The 14,259-nt window shown below is 38.4% G+C and overlaps 1 protein-coding gene across 12 annotated transcripts in view; it reads right to left on the bottom strand.

Annotated features, from left to right (window-relative positions):
* The window catches only part of CCDC178 (coiled-coil domain containing 178), a 130,288-nt gene that overhangs the window by 3,169 nt on the left and 112,860 nt on the right, over nucleotides 1–14,259 (bottom strand). For all 12 annotated transcript variants that reach the window (XM_083747704.1, XM_083747706.1, XM_083747702.1 and 9 more), the window contains one exon: nucleotides 7,044–7,178. In XM_083747704.1, the coding sequence (XP_083603830.1) occupies nucleotides 7,044–7,178 (135 nt within the window). The remainder of the gene's footprint in view (nucleotides 1–7,043; nucleotides 7,179–14,259) is intronic.

Raw genomic sequence — 14,259 nt, 5'->3', positions numbered from 1 at the left:
AAATCACAAAATGATCTATTTGCATATACTTAAAAGAAAATTGTGATATCTGAAAAAGCTTGAGATCTGTCAAGGGCAAATTACTTCAAACAAACTTCTGTTCCATTGATAATGCTTTGGAGGGAAATATGGGTTGTAAAGAAACAGCGCTCTCTAGGCAATGTATGTCCAGTAGATGCACAATTGCAACTGAAGAACTCATATATAGCACCAAGTCACATGAACCATATAGAGTTCAATGACTCTCCCATAGCCTGGTTCCTCATCTAAATGCCTCAATTTCCAGCTCTGTATGTACTGGCCCACTATATGAGGAATCTAAAAATCATAAAGATTCAATTTGGAGTAGATAAAAATAGTGGCTATTGTGAAAGGCCTACTTCATGATAAATTAATTTACAAATTAATGCTTCAAATTACTGTTTAGAAATTGAAGGATAAATTGGTTTGCATTTAGTGTTTTTGTATGAGAAATGTTTGATTAAACAAAGATTCACTCCAACCACATGTTAGAGTGTGGGTTGAAGTCAATTCTTTGCATATGCTAAGCCAGTCATCAGAATACCTCACTGTGTACCCACATTGTCAGTCTGTGAAGTATGGATCATGCCATCTCAAGCTGTCTATCCAGGTAGAATAATGGGTGGCCACTCAGAGGACAAGTATGTCATGCGTGGGTTGATTTCAGCATGGATTCCTCTACAGTAAAATGGAAGGAAGGAAGTTCTAATTCCATTAAGACACTGCACCATAATTGCTTTGCGCAAGACAACCAAGCTGTCATCCTGGTAGGTCATATCATTGTTTGCAAGGGGCTCTGCCTGCCTCTGGAAAAGCATGCTATCTATGAAGCATGTTACACAAATAAAAATATATTTGTCATTTTGAATAACATGCTATGATTCCACATACATTTTGAGTTGTATAGTAAAGATCCCTTCAAATATTTTATCCAGCTAAGTGTCTGTGGTCCCAAACTCCTAATTTAAAAATGTTGATAAATGAAGTATCTCTTTAGCTAATAAATGAAGTATCTCTTTAGTTATCCTTTGTCAGCAACATTCATTTTAATGGAAAGTGAGTTTACAGGGTTACATGATTGAACTACTGAGCCAAGTCAGTGTTGGCAAATGATGGGCTAAATTATTGATGTTACACACTAATGAATTCTGATGAGAAATAAAACACAGACATTACATTTCAAGTGGTTCATAATTATTTTTGTACTTTAAAAGCAATTTTATTCTTTTGCCAAATCATAGTAGTCTGTAAAACAAAAACATTGCTAGTGATTATAGCTAAAATTAGTGAGTTTGTGGCGAAAAATGCATCTCTGCATTGTCTTATGAATATGTTATTCACATGAGGTTTCTCACTGCTTTGTACACTTCTGAGAAAAGATAATTAAATTAAATGTCTAAGTTTCAAAACCAGTGTCTTTAAAAGATAATCTACTTTGCAGCCATGGTTAAGAGCTCAGTAGCTATGTTTATAATCAATGGAAGAAGCATCTTTTCCTGGAGATGTGCTAAACTGATGCAATTAATTCAGGAAGTAATAAAAGCAGGGCAGCTGCCAAAAATGGTTCCTTGCATCTTTAAAACTGTGATGTAGGTTAAAAGAGGAGGGGCTAAATTGGCCTAAAGTGTGTTAGCAAGCTTGGCATTACAAGCTGCCGAGTGGTATTTTCCTGATGTTTCCCACATGGTACTTTGAAAAAATAAAGAGAGGCTTGAAACACATACTGACAGCTTACAAATCTTTTGCAGCAATATGTTTTACATGGTCAATACAGAATCTATTTTAAAATATAATTCCACATGGAAGTGACCTAGCACATCAGTAATATCAGCACATCAGTAATATCAGAACATTAATAGCACATTATTAATGGCAATGTTCCAAAGGTGTGATCTAAAAATGGTTTCTAGTCTGGTTAGCCAAAATACATAATAATAAATATGCCATGCTCTGAGGTCTCATCTGTTTGAGCACAACATTGTCAACACCTCTCCAACATAGAAAATGCTCCAACTTTGATACTTCTGGGGAAAACAAATACCTTATAGTTCAGTTCATCTGTAATTTTGGTTTACCAGACTGAGTTTCTCTATGTGTTCCCTTCCTCACTGCTGGCCTCTCTCCTCCCCTTGTCAACTGGCTTGGGTAAACCTTCCTGGTTTATTAAATCATGGTTTCACTGGACATCCAAATGTGGAAATTGTTAAGAGTTCTCTTCAAAGACAGGATATCAAACCATATCCTGGTTTGATATTCTGGGCTGGTTTATTGGACTCATACCAGTACATCTGAATTAGGTCAAATAGTCTAATGACATTAGAACCAGTTACATTCTGTTAATTTTACTGTTTGGGTCTCACATGATTACCACCTTGTATCCAATTCACACCACCACCTAAGTTCAATTTGGATAAGGACTCTCTCCCTCCAAGATTTCTGTCTTCATAGAAGTCCAAAAGGTTTATGGATACTGATATGAACATGCAATATTTTTTAAATAAGGAAAACCTTGTTATCTGTTAGAGGCATTCCAGATTCCCATCTGAGAGGCTCTAAGAAGTGCTTTGTATATATAGCACAACTGAGACCCCTTTGAACCAGAGTGACTTAAAAGATTAGGTCTCTGGCATGCTGGGTTGGCACTAACCTAGGTGAAGCTAGTAATAGAGGATGTGGGTCACCTAAGGAATAAGAGGTTAGAATTCAGACTATAAATAGAGGGAATCGGGAATTGGAGTGTGAAGTTAGTATTGCCGTGGTCTAGGGAAATAACAGTCTGGCTGCTGAGACCAGGCTATGTTTACCTTGAATAGGGAGAAGCAATGTTCAGAAAGCTGCCAGGCAAGCTGAGGGCATGCTTTAAGATATAGGGAATGAAGCATCACTGCAGTAGGTTTCCCCTCAAGGAGGATCAGATGGCTGAAGCCAAGACAAGAAAAGACCATAACCCAGAAGAGGACAAATTCTGTGAATGGCTCCAAAGTGCCATCGTTGAACAGTAGCAGCAAAGTGCTAAGCGAGAGCATTAGGCAACTAGCTAGGATTTTAAGCGGTAACAAGCTTGAACAAAGGATTTCCCTGTTTGCACAGCACCACCAAGTTGACACACTGAGACGCACAAGGCACTCAAGCAAATCAACAGCAGCATTTTGGCTGGCTCTTGCAATTCACTAAACTTCATATAGTTTAATGAATCTTGCCACATTTAAGGAAATGTGAATGGAAAAGTCAAATTTATCTCTCTCTCTACTGCATGGTAGGTAAAGGACTGGTCAAACAGCCAAGGCAGTCTAAGGAAGCCTTAACTCCCATAAGCTGTTCTGATGACAAACATTTGAACATACATGTACCAATTGCAACTGCAGTATTTTGCCATGCTAAGGTACTTCATCAAGTGGTCCAATGGCAGCCAAGATTAGTCTATAATTTTAGATGCAATCTGTTGTATTCATGCCACTGAGCAGGTTGCTTCCTGCATAATTTGGATTGTTTCTTCTTCCACCCTGTCTGCTAAGAGTCATACATGCTGTTAGGAGCAGGGCCTAATACATGCTATACCATGCTAAGAAGCACTGGAATACTACTACATATGCACAGGAGTTATAATGAGAAATATTTTTGTATGTGTAGAATGCTCACAAACCTACTGCACCCAAGGTTTCTGAACAGGCTGCCGTCTACAAGGCAAGATTCTGCACCTCGCCCACTCTCCCAAGCCTAGTGACGCTGATTGGATTTACATACCCGAGAACATAAACAAGTACATTTATTTATTATTTTATATTTCTTTTTTGCACTTATATCTAAGTTTTCTTCCATCATGGAACTGAAGATGGCATCCATGAGATAGGCCTCTGGTCTCCAGAGAGCATAAGAGAACTACAGTATCTGTAGAGTATTTGTCACTGTTGTGCATACATGCCAAACTGCCAGAAACATAAAGAGCTTGAACAAAGGGAACTAAATGAAGCTAAGGAACAATCAATCCTTCATTTTTTCAAAACCAATATGAGATCAGGAAGGGGTGGGGGAGAGAGATAAGAGCAGAGCACATTACAAGCTTGTCTTGGGTTCAGGGAAAATATGTATGAGCACTGCTCTCTGCAGATAACCACAGAATCTGATCTAAAGTTCAGAATATCAGGGAATTAATTCACAGTTGTCCTTAAGAAGTGAAACTTGTATTTTGTAATATGTCATATTAAACAGGAAATGGAAATTTATAAAAACAGAAGATTTGTACCTAAATTTCATCTTCAGCATTCCAAATAATTATTATAAATAATGGCAAAAAGCAGGACCAATAAAAAGCCAATACCAGTCTCTGTTTACTAAAACACCAGTGTTACCAAACTCCATATACCTGCAAGGTGAGAGTAAAGCAATAACTGAAAAATTAGCATGTCTAAAAGATGCAACTGAATGTTATCGGCAATTGTAATAATACTTGAACCTTCAGAAATAAAAGAGGCTTTGAAGATCATCCACCTAGAGAACTATTATAATTTACCTGTGAAAGAACTGTTGAGAAAAAATGCAGTTAAATTGATGATCACTTGACAAGTAAGAAGGAAACCATAAATGAAAGGGCTGTTCAATAGACAGGTAAACACTGGTCCCATTTTCCAAGGGCACAGAGGGCACTAACTCTAGAAGATGTGCTGTGGCATTGGATTACGAGACTACAACTAAAGTCTGTGGCAGTAGGCTTAATAGTGCTAAACCAGGGGTACTACCACTCCTCTTTCTTTCAAGGACAAATTATTTAAGAAAAAATAAGTCTGCTAACTTGCATCACAAACATGTTCTTCTCTACCAAGGGAAAACAGTGAGTGTCCCAGAGACATCCACTGGCACCAGCTGGACTTGGTTGTTTGTGTTCGTGCCACATGGAGCTACCAGGCTTCTGTGGCAATGTCCACAGAATGGGAGAATGGGAGATTGCAGGATCCCCAAGAACGTGCTCTATGGAGAGCTGGCTTCAGGCACTAGGCCTACTGGCAGACCAACACTGCATTACAAAGATGTCTGCAAATATATCATGAAGGCTGGCAACATGTGTGGGAATCCCTTTCAGATGATTGCAGTACCTGGAGACAGTCAGGTTATGTATCCATAGGAGTGACCAGAGGAAGAATGATCTCTGGGAGGAGTGCAGAGAAAAGACATGTCATGGTGTACCTGTGGCAACAGAACTGGATGCCTTAATCTGCCCCACATGCAAAAAAAACTCTCTCCCATATCAGTCTCTACAGCCACAGCAAATGCTATAACTTTTCAACAGTTTGACTTCACCCTGAAGTGCACCTCTTCCATTGTCTCCCGAGACACGCGAATATAAACAACAACAATAGCTTATTATTGGCTGCTACCCACTTTGGGGCAGACTTAGCACATAATTTTGAAACCAGGATCAGTCAAACAATGTGACACGTGATTTGGAAACATAACATGAAGAGTCTGTAGTCAATGCAAATGCCTTCTCAGTAGTCATTCCCCATTGTGGATTGCTGTCCCTGTTGAGAGAATTTCAATAGGGACAAATGCAGGTTCTACACTTAGGCAGGAAGAACCAACTGCACAAATATAAGATGGATGGGGGGGGTACCTGGACTGCCAGTAGTACATATGAAAAGGATCTAGGGGTCTTACGAGACCACAAGCTTAACATGAGTCAATAGTGTGATGTAGCAGCAGCAAAAAAAACCCCCAATGCTATTCTAGGTTACATCAACAGAAGTATAGTTTCCTGATCAAGGGAAGTAAGAGTACAGCTCTATTTTGCCTTGGTCAGACCACACCTGGAATATTGTGTCCATTTCTGGGTGCCACAATCTAAGAAGGATATTGATCAGCTGGAATATGTGCAGAGGAAGGCAACCAAGATAATTAGGGGTCTGGAAACCAAGCCTTATACTAACAATTGAGGGAATGGGGCATGTTTAGCCTGGAAAAAAGGAGATGGAGAGGATCTTCAAATATCGAAAGGGCTGTCACATGGAAGATGAAGCAAGCTTGTTCTCTCATGCTCTGGAGGGTAGGGCCTGAACCAATGGATTCAAGTTACATGAAAGGAGATTTTGACTAAACATCGAAAGAACTTTCTGACAGCAACATCTGTTTGACAGGGGAACAGACTCCCTCAGAAGGTGGTGGACTCTCCTTCCTTGGAGGTTTTAAAGCAGTGATTGGATGTCTATCTGCCATGGATGCTTTTGTTGATATTCCTGCATTGCAGGTGGTTGGATTAGATGACTCTTGGGGTCCCTTCCATCTCTACAATTCTATGATTCTATGATGTGGGTGACTGGAAAGAAAGCAGATTGGGAGGGAACAACGGTTACTGGAAAATCTGCTAGAGGGAGAAATGTTAAGAAGTCCCCTTATTTCTATGCCCACATTCTGTGAAGGGAAAAAAGGGGGGACTACACATGGCAGTCTGTCACATTTAGTTTGGCTCTTATTGTGAGGTGTCCAGGTCTGGGTCTGAAGGTAAGAATAACGTTGGCTTAATCAGATTGGGCCTTGTGTCCATGACACCAGGATTCCTTAATTCCTGTGATGCCATTACCCCTCAGAATATGTAAAGTGATGATCTTTAGCTAAATGGGTAATCTATGCTTCTTCTTTTTCTTTAGAGGAATAAAATGTGAAAAATCAAAAGTGTTGCTTTCTGTGTCAATAAGAGGTAAAGAAAGGAATGTACTATAGTGTGTTCTAAAATATTTTAGCTGCACTGTTAATGCCTGTTTTTCAATGGTTAAAAATAAACGTATTTGTATAATGATCATTGTAAAGGCTGCCGAGAACAAAATTCAACTTTCTCTTTTAAAGAAAATATCTATCTGTGGTACATATGCTAGCCTACTGGATTCATCCTTCATGCAATTTCAGTTTATTAAAGAGGTTAAAAATTTACAAAACTCTGATGGGATATGGTTTTAATGCTTCATCACACTACCCATCATTTGCTTTTCAATCTAGATCAGAATGATCTTTCCTACTTCCCTGCAATCACCTACCTGCACAGCTAATATTTTCTGAAAATTCTCATGAGAGGCTGCCTGGAACTTCGCCAGCCCAGCTTGGCTATAGACGGCTCGCTGTTTGAAGTACTCCACCAATACCCTGTGCAGCTTCCTTTGCAGCCGAGAGAGCTAAAAGAGGAAAGGGGAAAAAATAAGTCAGAGTGGGAGAGGAAATTAATGGCAGTGTTCAAGAAGAATGATGGAGGGAAATATAGAAAGCAGTCAATAGCCCATTCTGCACTGTACGGACCTGACAGGAATTTCACAGTCTCTTGATTTTTCAGCCCACTCATGTGCATTCATCAGAAACCAGTCACATCTGGCTGCCAGGATGGGGGGTTAATTTTCTCTAAATGCCTCAGCAGTTTTGTTCTAGCTGAGGCAAACTCTGTGACTGCAAAGCTGATGAGTAAAATATTTCTACTTCACCCAGTTTAACTCAAAACCGATAGCCTCGGGACATATTGAACCTTTCTTAAAAAAATAATCTTTTGAAGCATTTTGAATGGCACATCAGGTCAGGCCAAAGTTTAAAATGCAAGTTTAAGACTTTGATGGACACTGTGGCTCATTTTTCCTTGTAAAGCTTATCATAGCTTGGCAATGTGTGCTCCAGAGCATGACAAAACTAAAGAGAATTAACTTCACCATCAGCAGCTGAGGGAGAACAATAACAGGAAAGAAATTTCCAGATAGAACTCCCTATTAATCTACCTAGCTATAACCATGTGACATGAAAGCATCTAACTGCACTAAATTGCAGTTAAGGCAGCAGCTGAATGCGACACTACCATATCTATATATCTATATCTGCACATGCACATTTACACAGATGTTACAATATACTGTATAAAGAGAATCACAAGTGTGGGCTTACCCTGGTTTTCTTACATAGCTTTCTAACTGCAAAAATCACTTTGACAAAGAATATTAAATGAGATTTAAACGTAACAGCTATTGCAGACACATTATTAACCAATTTCTGTTTATATTACAGTTCTTCTAAATTTGGGAAGAAATAAGAAAAAAATAAAAAATCTGGCACAGTAGTTTTACATGCAGCTCAAATGAATGGATGCAAACGTATTACCTTAATAGCTAACTTTTAAACCCCTTCCGTCTCTATATCCAGGATAGTAATTAAGTCCATGTGCCCAAAGGGGCTCAGACAACAGCTTTCACACGTGAAACTTCTGAGTCACATTTGAAACACAGGAAAACTTTCAAGAGCATTTTGCAATATGGTATAAGGATCTATCAGTTCAAAGAAAAGTAAGAAGTAAAAAGTAACACTGGGCATGCCCAAATCCACAGGAGATACTGGTTGGATCCTGGCCACATTTGTTTGTTGCAGGAGAGGAAAACACTGCTAATGTAGAAAATGGCTAATGGGAACCAATTATATCAAAGAGATTTTAAAGCTCCATTTTTATTTAGTCATGCTACAGTACTCTCAGTAAAATGTCAATCACTATTGTCAGTACACAACCTTTCTGAGCATGGTTGTCAACCACATTAAAACAATGGTATAATGTATCTATGGAAGTTTTCAAACCTATTGAGATCAATACCACAATGAATGCATGAATAATAATGTCTTTATATCAGAGAAGGGAAGCGTTCTTTGGCGACCAATACATTGTACCGTGTCCAAATCTCATTTTCATTTTGTTTCTCAAGGGAGTTGAGAAACACATAATTTCCCCTGTCTTCAATACCATCTTTGAAAATCTATACAAAATACCAGCTATAATGCTGAAAATTAATATTTCAATATTTCACATGGGCCTCATTCACATGCAATGGTAAGCCAAACCATGGTTTTACTGCGAACAGGCAAGTGTGCTGGTGCCTAGAGAGAAAAGTGTGGTTTTTTGCTTGTCTCCTGGCCCTGCTGCTGCAATGCTACCCAGAGCTAAGCTATAGTTTGGCTTTGCATTACATGGAAACCTGGGCTCATGGTTTGTTACCGACAAACAAATCAGAATAAATAAAAAAACAAACAAAACATGGTTACATCTTGTGTTTCTTTGGGGCAAGACAAACCACAAGACAGAGTTTAAACTTAACACTAAGCCAACCCATGTCTTACTTCTAGGTTTTTCCAGGTGTTGTGTTTATTTATTGAATTATTTGACAATTATTACCAATAATAAAAACTCTGGTCAAAAAATATTACTTCAAATCATAATGTTATAATACAAATAAGAATAAATAAATAAGAATCAAGAGAAAAATACATTTTTTCTAAAAAAAATTCAAAACCTACTTGTATTTTTTATTTTCTTGATAATATTGTATAAAGGGCAATCAGTTTTACCAGAAATTATTTCTATATTTATTAACAATTCTTGCTCTAAGATAAGTCATTATTTTTGCTGTTATAGTTAAATCCCAAAATTTGTTAAGCCATTATTTCCAAGGAGGGAGTAATGCAACTTTCCAGTTTTGAGCCAATAACATACTGGCTCTGATAATTACAGAAGTTTGATGCCATCATGTCATATCTTTGAAACAATTCTGTCTTATATCTGTATTCAGAGAAAGTTTATGATCTTTTTTTTTATAATTTCTTCCTCCTCTCCATGTTTATGTTATTTCCTGGGTCTTGGGTCCATCATATATCCTTTACTTGTTCTAGCCAAGTTTTATGAAATTGCCACATTGGAAGTTGGCGTTTTCCACAACAGAACATTTAGTTAATTGGCACCATTTGCTTTCATTGACTAGGCCCAAAGAGCCTTTTTAGGTGTGCCCATCGAGTTAGATTTTTAATGTTGGTTTCCATTGAAACCAAATCCGTTGAGGATTCTTGAAGAATTAGGGGTTAAAAAACCATGCAGAAAATGTTCATCTTTCTAAATCTGCCCTTTTCTCTCCAAAATAATAATTAAACATATTAGATAATCCTACATGTGCTATATTAATTTAATAATGCAATGAGATGTTGCATACTAAGTAAATGATATAAGCCGTGTCAGTACAATTCATTGTTATAACTCAAACACTGACAAAACAACTCTACAGGTTTTGGCAAGGCAAGCAAGAATGGCAGAATTATGAGCAAAATGTAGCTAATATTTATCTTCTAATACTCCAAGTGCATAGGTAAAAAGATATCTCTTTATTATTAAACCTGTTCCACTTAGAATTGTTGTTAAAGATTTTACAGCTCATTTAAATAAAGCTCTTTTGTCAGCAACCTGTACATACTTTTGTAATGATGAAAAGCCAATGGCAGTAGTGAGGGAAAGCAGCATTTTAGTCCCTATAACTGTGGTTGAACTTAGAATGCTTTGAGAAGTGTAGTAATATAAAATAATTATAACACATGAAGAAATACTTTAAAATCTAGAAATTTGGTTTCTTAGTATATGATTTAATGCTCTTAAAATCATATATGAAACTTTAAATGAAAAGGCGACTGCTGACTTGATAAAAACAATAATTCCTCACCGGGGTGGACTTTGGTAATATTGGAGCCCGAGCAAGGACATTTGGTGCCCCCCCCCCCATTTCTTATTTTCACAATAATTCATTTTGGTACAATTGCTTTTTTATGGATCTTCTCAGTAGGTACCTTTATAAAGAAAGGTATTACTACTACTACTGCTACTACTACTACTACCACTACTACTACTTTGTGCCCCTTTGGCTTGGCACACTGTGTGAGGGAACTGCTCACACCATCCTAAATGTGGTACTGTTCCTCACACTGCCCACACCATGTGGGTTGATAGTACTGCTGATTAGGGTTTACTTCAATCAGAAATGTCTAAATTGTTAAGAGCACAGTAAGAAAGTGACTGAAGGTACTCCTAGAAAGTAAGGTGGCCAGTTTTGACTTGCCCCATGACCAGCTACACTTCCTTGTTGAAAATCCCATGTTTAGTTCACTGGCATTTATATAAAAACCAAATACAGTTCTAAGAGCTTTCGGCCCCCTTTGGTGGATTCAGAAATTTCATATGTAACGTCTTAAGGAATGTGGTTACATGCAAGAAAAAGGCGACCAAGGGGGCAAAGCCAAAGGTATTTTCTCCCAAAGTTCTCTCCTCCATGTGTTCATTCCTACCTACACTCAGGCACTGGGTGTCCTATGGGGCTCATACCACTTGTAAAAGGCAGGTCACTTACATTATTTACATGGAATATCTGAAATAATTAAATATTGTGAATAATCAGCAAGTGAGATGATGGTTGCAAATATTAGACTGGTTAATTAATTAATGTCCCTGTGTTACCTGTAATCTGCTTATTTCCCCCCAGCTCTTTGCCAGCAATAGTTTGGACCATGATACATCTATTTACTAAGACTTTAAAGAAACCTGAGTTGGAATGTGCTCTAAAATTAACATAAGCAGAAGAGCCTTGTTCTGTCTTGCAAATATATATTTGCTAGTAAATGTCCTATTCAAGTCTCCTTCTTGTTTATCATTATTATCATTTATCATTATTATTGTATCTCCGATACAATTTTGTAAAGATTAAGAGAGTTGGTACACAAAATTTGCTTGAATATAGTTTGTTGTCAAATCCAGCTACTATTATTAAAAATGTATCTCTTATAAAGACTTATCCTATAGCTGTAGGCACTGAAATATACATGGCTCTGCAAAAATAACTAGTGCGCCCAGCAACAGATAAGGAATATATTTTATGTTAGTTGGCCAATCTAGCTCAGTATTGACTACATTAACTGGTTGTGCCTCCTCACAATTTTGGACTGGACCTTTTTCTAGTCCAAACAAGATAGGCCAGGAACTGAACATGGACCTTTGCATACCAAGCAAGTGCTCTAGTACTGGCATAAAACATGCACTGAGATGCTTTATGTGCGAAGTGTAGTCTTTTAGTATGTAATGTATGAGTAATGTAATGACACTGAAACTTCCATTCAGCCCCAGATCTTTGGGAACCTGAAAACAAGAGGGAATAAAATGATAAGTAACAGTGGGGACCAAGTGTAGCTAATGAATAGTTGTTTATCAGTTCTGCAGCCTAGGTGCTGAATACTGGGGGTAGAGTTAAGAATCCCAATATGTGAAGTGATGATAATACACTCCTTTTTTTTTTTACTCGCTGAAATGCTAAGTGGGTCAGAAAGTAAGTGTGCCTCACATCTCAATTTTACAATAATGAAATATCAGAGAAAAATCAGGATTCTATCTCTTAGCCCTGGATTAGGACAGAATGAAAATAGAACACAGATGAATAATACAATTTAAACCAGTGACAAATTTAATTTCATTTATATTCATTCCTTCAAAGAAAATTCAGCAGATTTCTTTGTCACGGTCAGCTAATTAGTCTGCAATGGAGAGCAATCATCTATTTAATCTATTCTTATTGTGAGGTACAAGTACTTCCAAAATCAAAATGATAAACATCTCACAGTAGAAAAGAAATTATAATTTAATGCACTGTGGTATCTAATTTTAGGGATGTGTACCATTTACAAAATCAAAATGTGTTAGAAATAAAGCAGGATGTTGAAAATCAATAAGATATTGTAGTAATTAGTTGAACAAATATGGTATTCAATATTATCAAAATCACACCAAAGCACGCAAGACACCGTCTACTCTGGTATTACAATTATATTAACAAGGGAGGCTAAATTTAGCAAAATTATGTCTTAAAAACAATGATGTATATATTCACAGATATTAAATTGACAGCTAAACAACAATAATTTACTTCTATTTTATAGACAAACCGGTCAGAGATACGTAACCACATACACAAAAAGCCACATGTGTACATCCTACATGTATACAAATGCACATCCTCCCTTGAATGATTTCTTGTGGAGTTAATCTGGTTCATTATTATGATATCTGTCCAAACTCCAAATCTGACAAAAAGACACAATGACTAAGAAGCTTTTAATATTGATATCCAGTTCCCAAGAATTCTCAGTTTTGTGCATTCCCAAACTTATTTGATGCTCACTCTAACATCTGTTCTGGGACGGATTGCAACCAGTTTGGTTGCACTGGGTGCGGAGCCTTGGGGGTGTTGCAACTATGATGTAAAATGGAAGGCAAGAGGAGGGGGCACTGAATTTTGGTGTTGTGCAGGCTGCCACTGAAATTTGAGACCACAAAGTCCACCACTGATTTGTTCCAGCTGTAGGGAATCCCAGCCTTGGTATTATGACAGAAAGAAAGAGGTCAAGAAAACCATAATAATGTTTCCTTACATAGAGACATTTACTCGGCCCTCCTTTCCACAATGAGACTCTTGCAGTTCTACTTTTCAACCAGGCAGGGCACTAGGATTGCACAGCCCCCAGAATGTGCGCGTACCACACCCCCAGGATGCGCATCATGCCCCCAGGATGCGCATCATGCCCCCAGGATGCGCATCATGCCCCCCGGGTGCATGTCACGCAGCGGGGGTGCCAGTCCCACCCCGTCTGCTCTCTGCCCCCGATAGTAGAGCAAGCAGCTTCACCACTGTCTACCAACTCCATCTGGTACGCAGGCTGAGACCCTACCTGCCCGCAGACTGTCTTGTCAGAGTGGTGCATGCTCTAGTTATCTCTCGCTTGGACTACTGCAATGCGCTCTACGTGGGGCTACCTTTGAAGGTGACTTGGAAACTGCAATTAATCCAGAATGCGGCAGCTAGACTGGTGACTGGGAGTGGCCGCTGAGACCATATAACACCGGTTCTGAGAGATCTGCATTGGCTCCCAGTACATTTTCGAGCACAATTCAAAGTGTTGGTGCTGACCTTTAAAGATCTAAGCGGCCTCAGTCCTGTATACCTGAAGGAGTGGCGTCACCCCCAACATTCAGCCCGGACACTGAGATCCAACGCTGAGGGCCTTCTGGCAGTCCCCTCATTGCGAAAAGGCCTGCCCTGTGGAACGACCTCCCATCAGATGTCAAGGTAAAAGCAACCATCTTACTTTTAAAAAACATCTGAAGGCAGCCCTGTGTAGGGACGTTTTTAATGTTTAATGCTGTATTGTGTTTTTAATATTGGGTTGGGAGCTGCCCAGAGTGGCTGAGGAAACCCAGCCAGATGGGCAGCGTATAAAATAATAATAATAATAATAATAATAATAATAATAATAATAATAATAATAATAATAATAATAATAAAAAAACAACGACTTAGTGTGTAAATGAAGATCAACAAGAATAAGCCCGGTTAAACCTTTCTACAGGCTTCAGTGTAGCTGATCATGAGGTTTTGG

Source organism: Podarcis gaigeae, assembly GCF_964106915.1.
Source record: "Podarcis gaigeae genome assembly, chromosome: 7".
Classification (NCBI taxonomy): domain Eukaryota; kingdom Metazoa; phylum Chordata; class Lepidosauria; order Squamata; family Lacertidae; genus Podarcis; species Podarcis gaigeae.
This window is presented reverse-complemented; position numbering and strand designations above follow the sequence as displayed.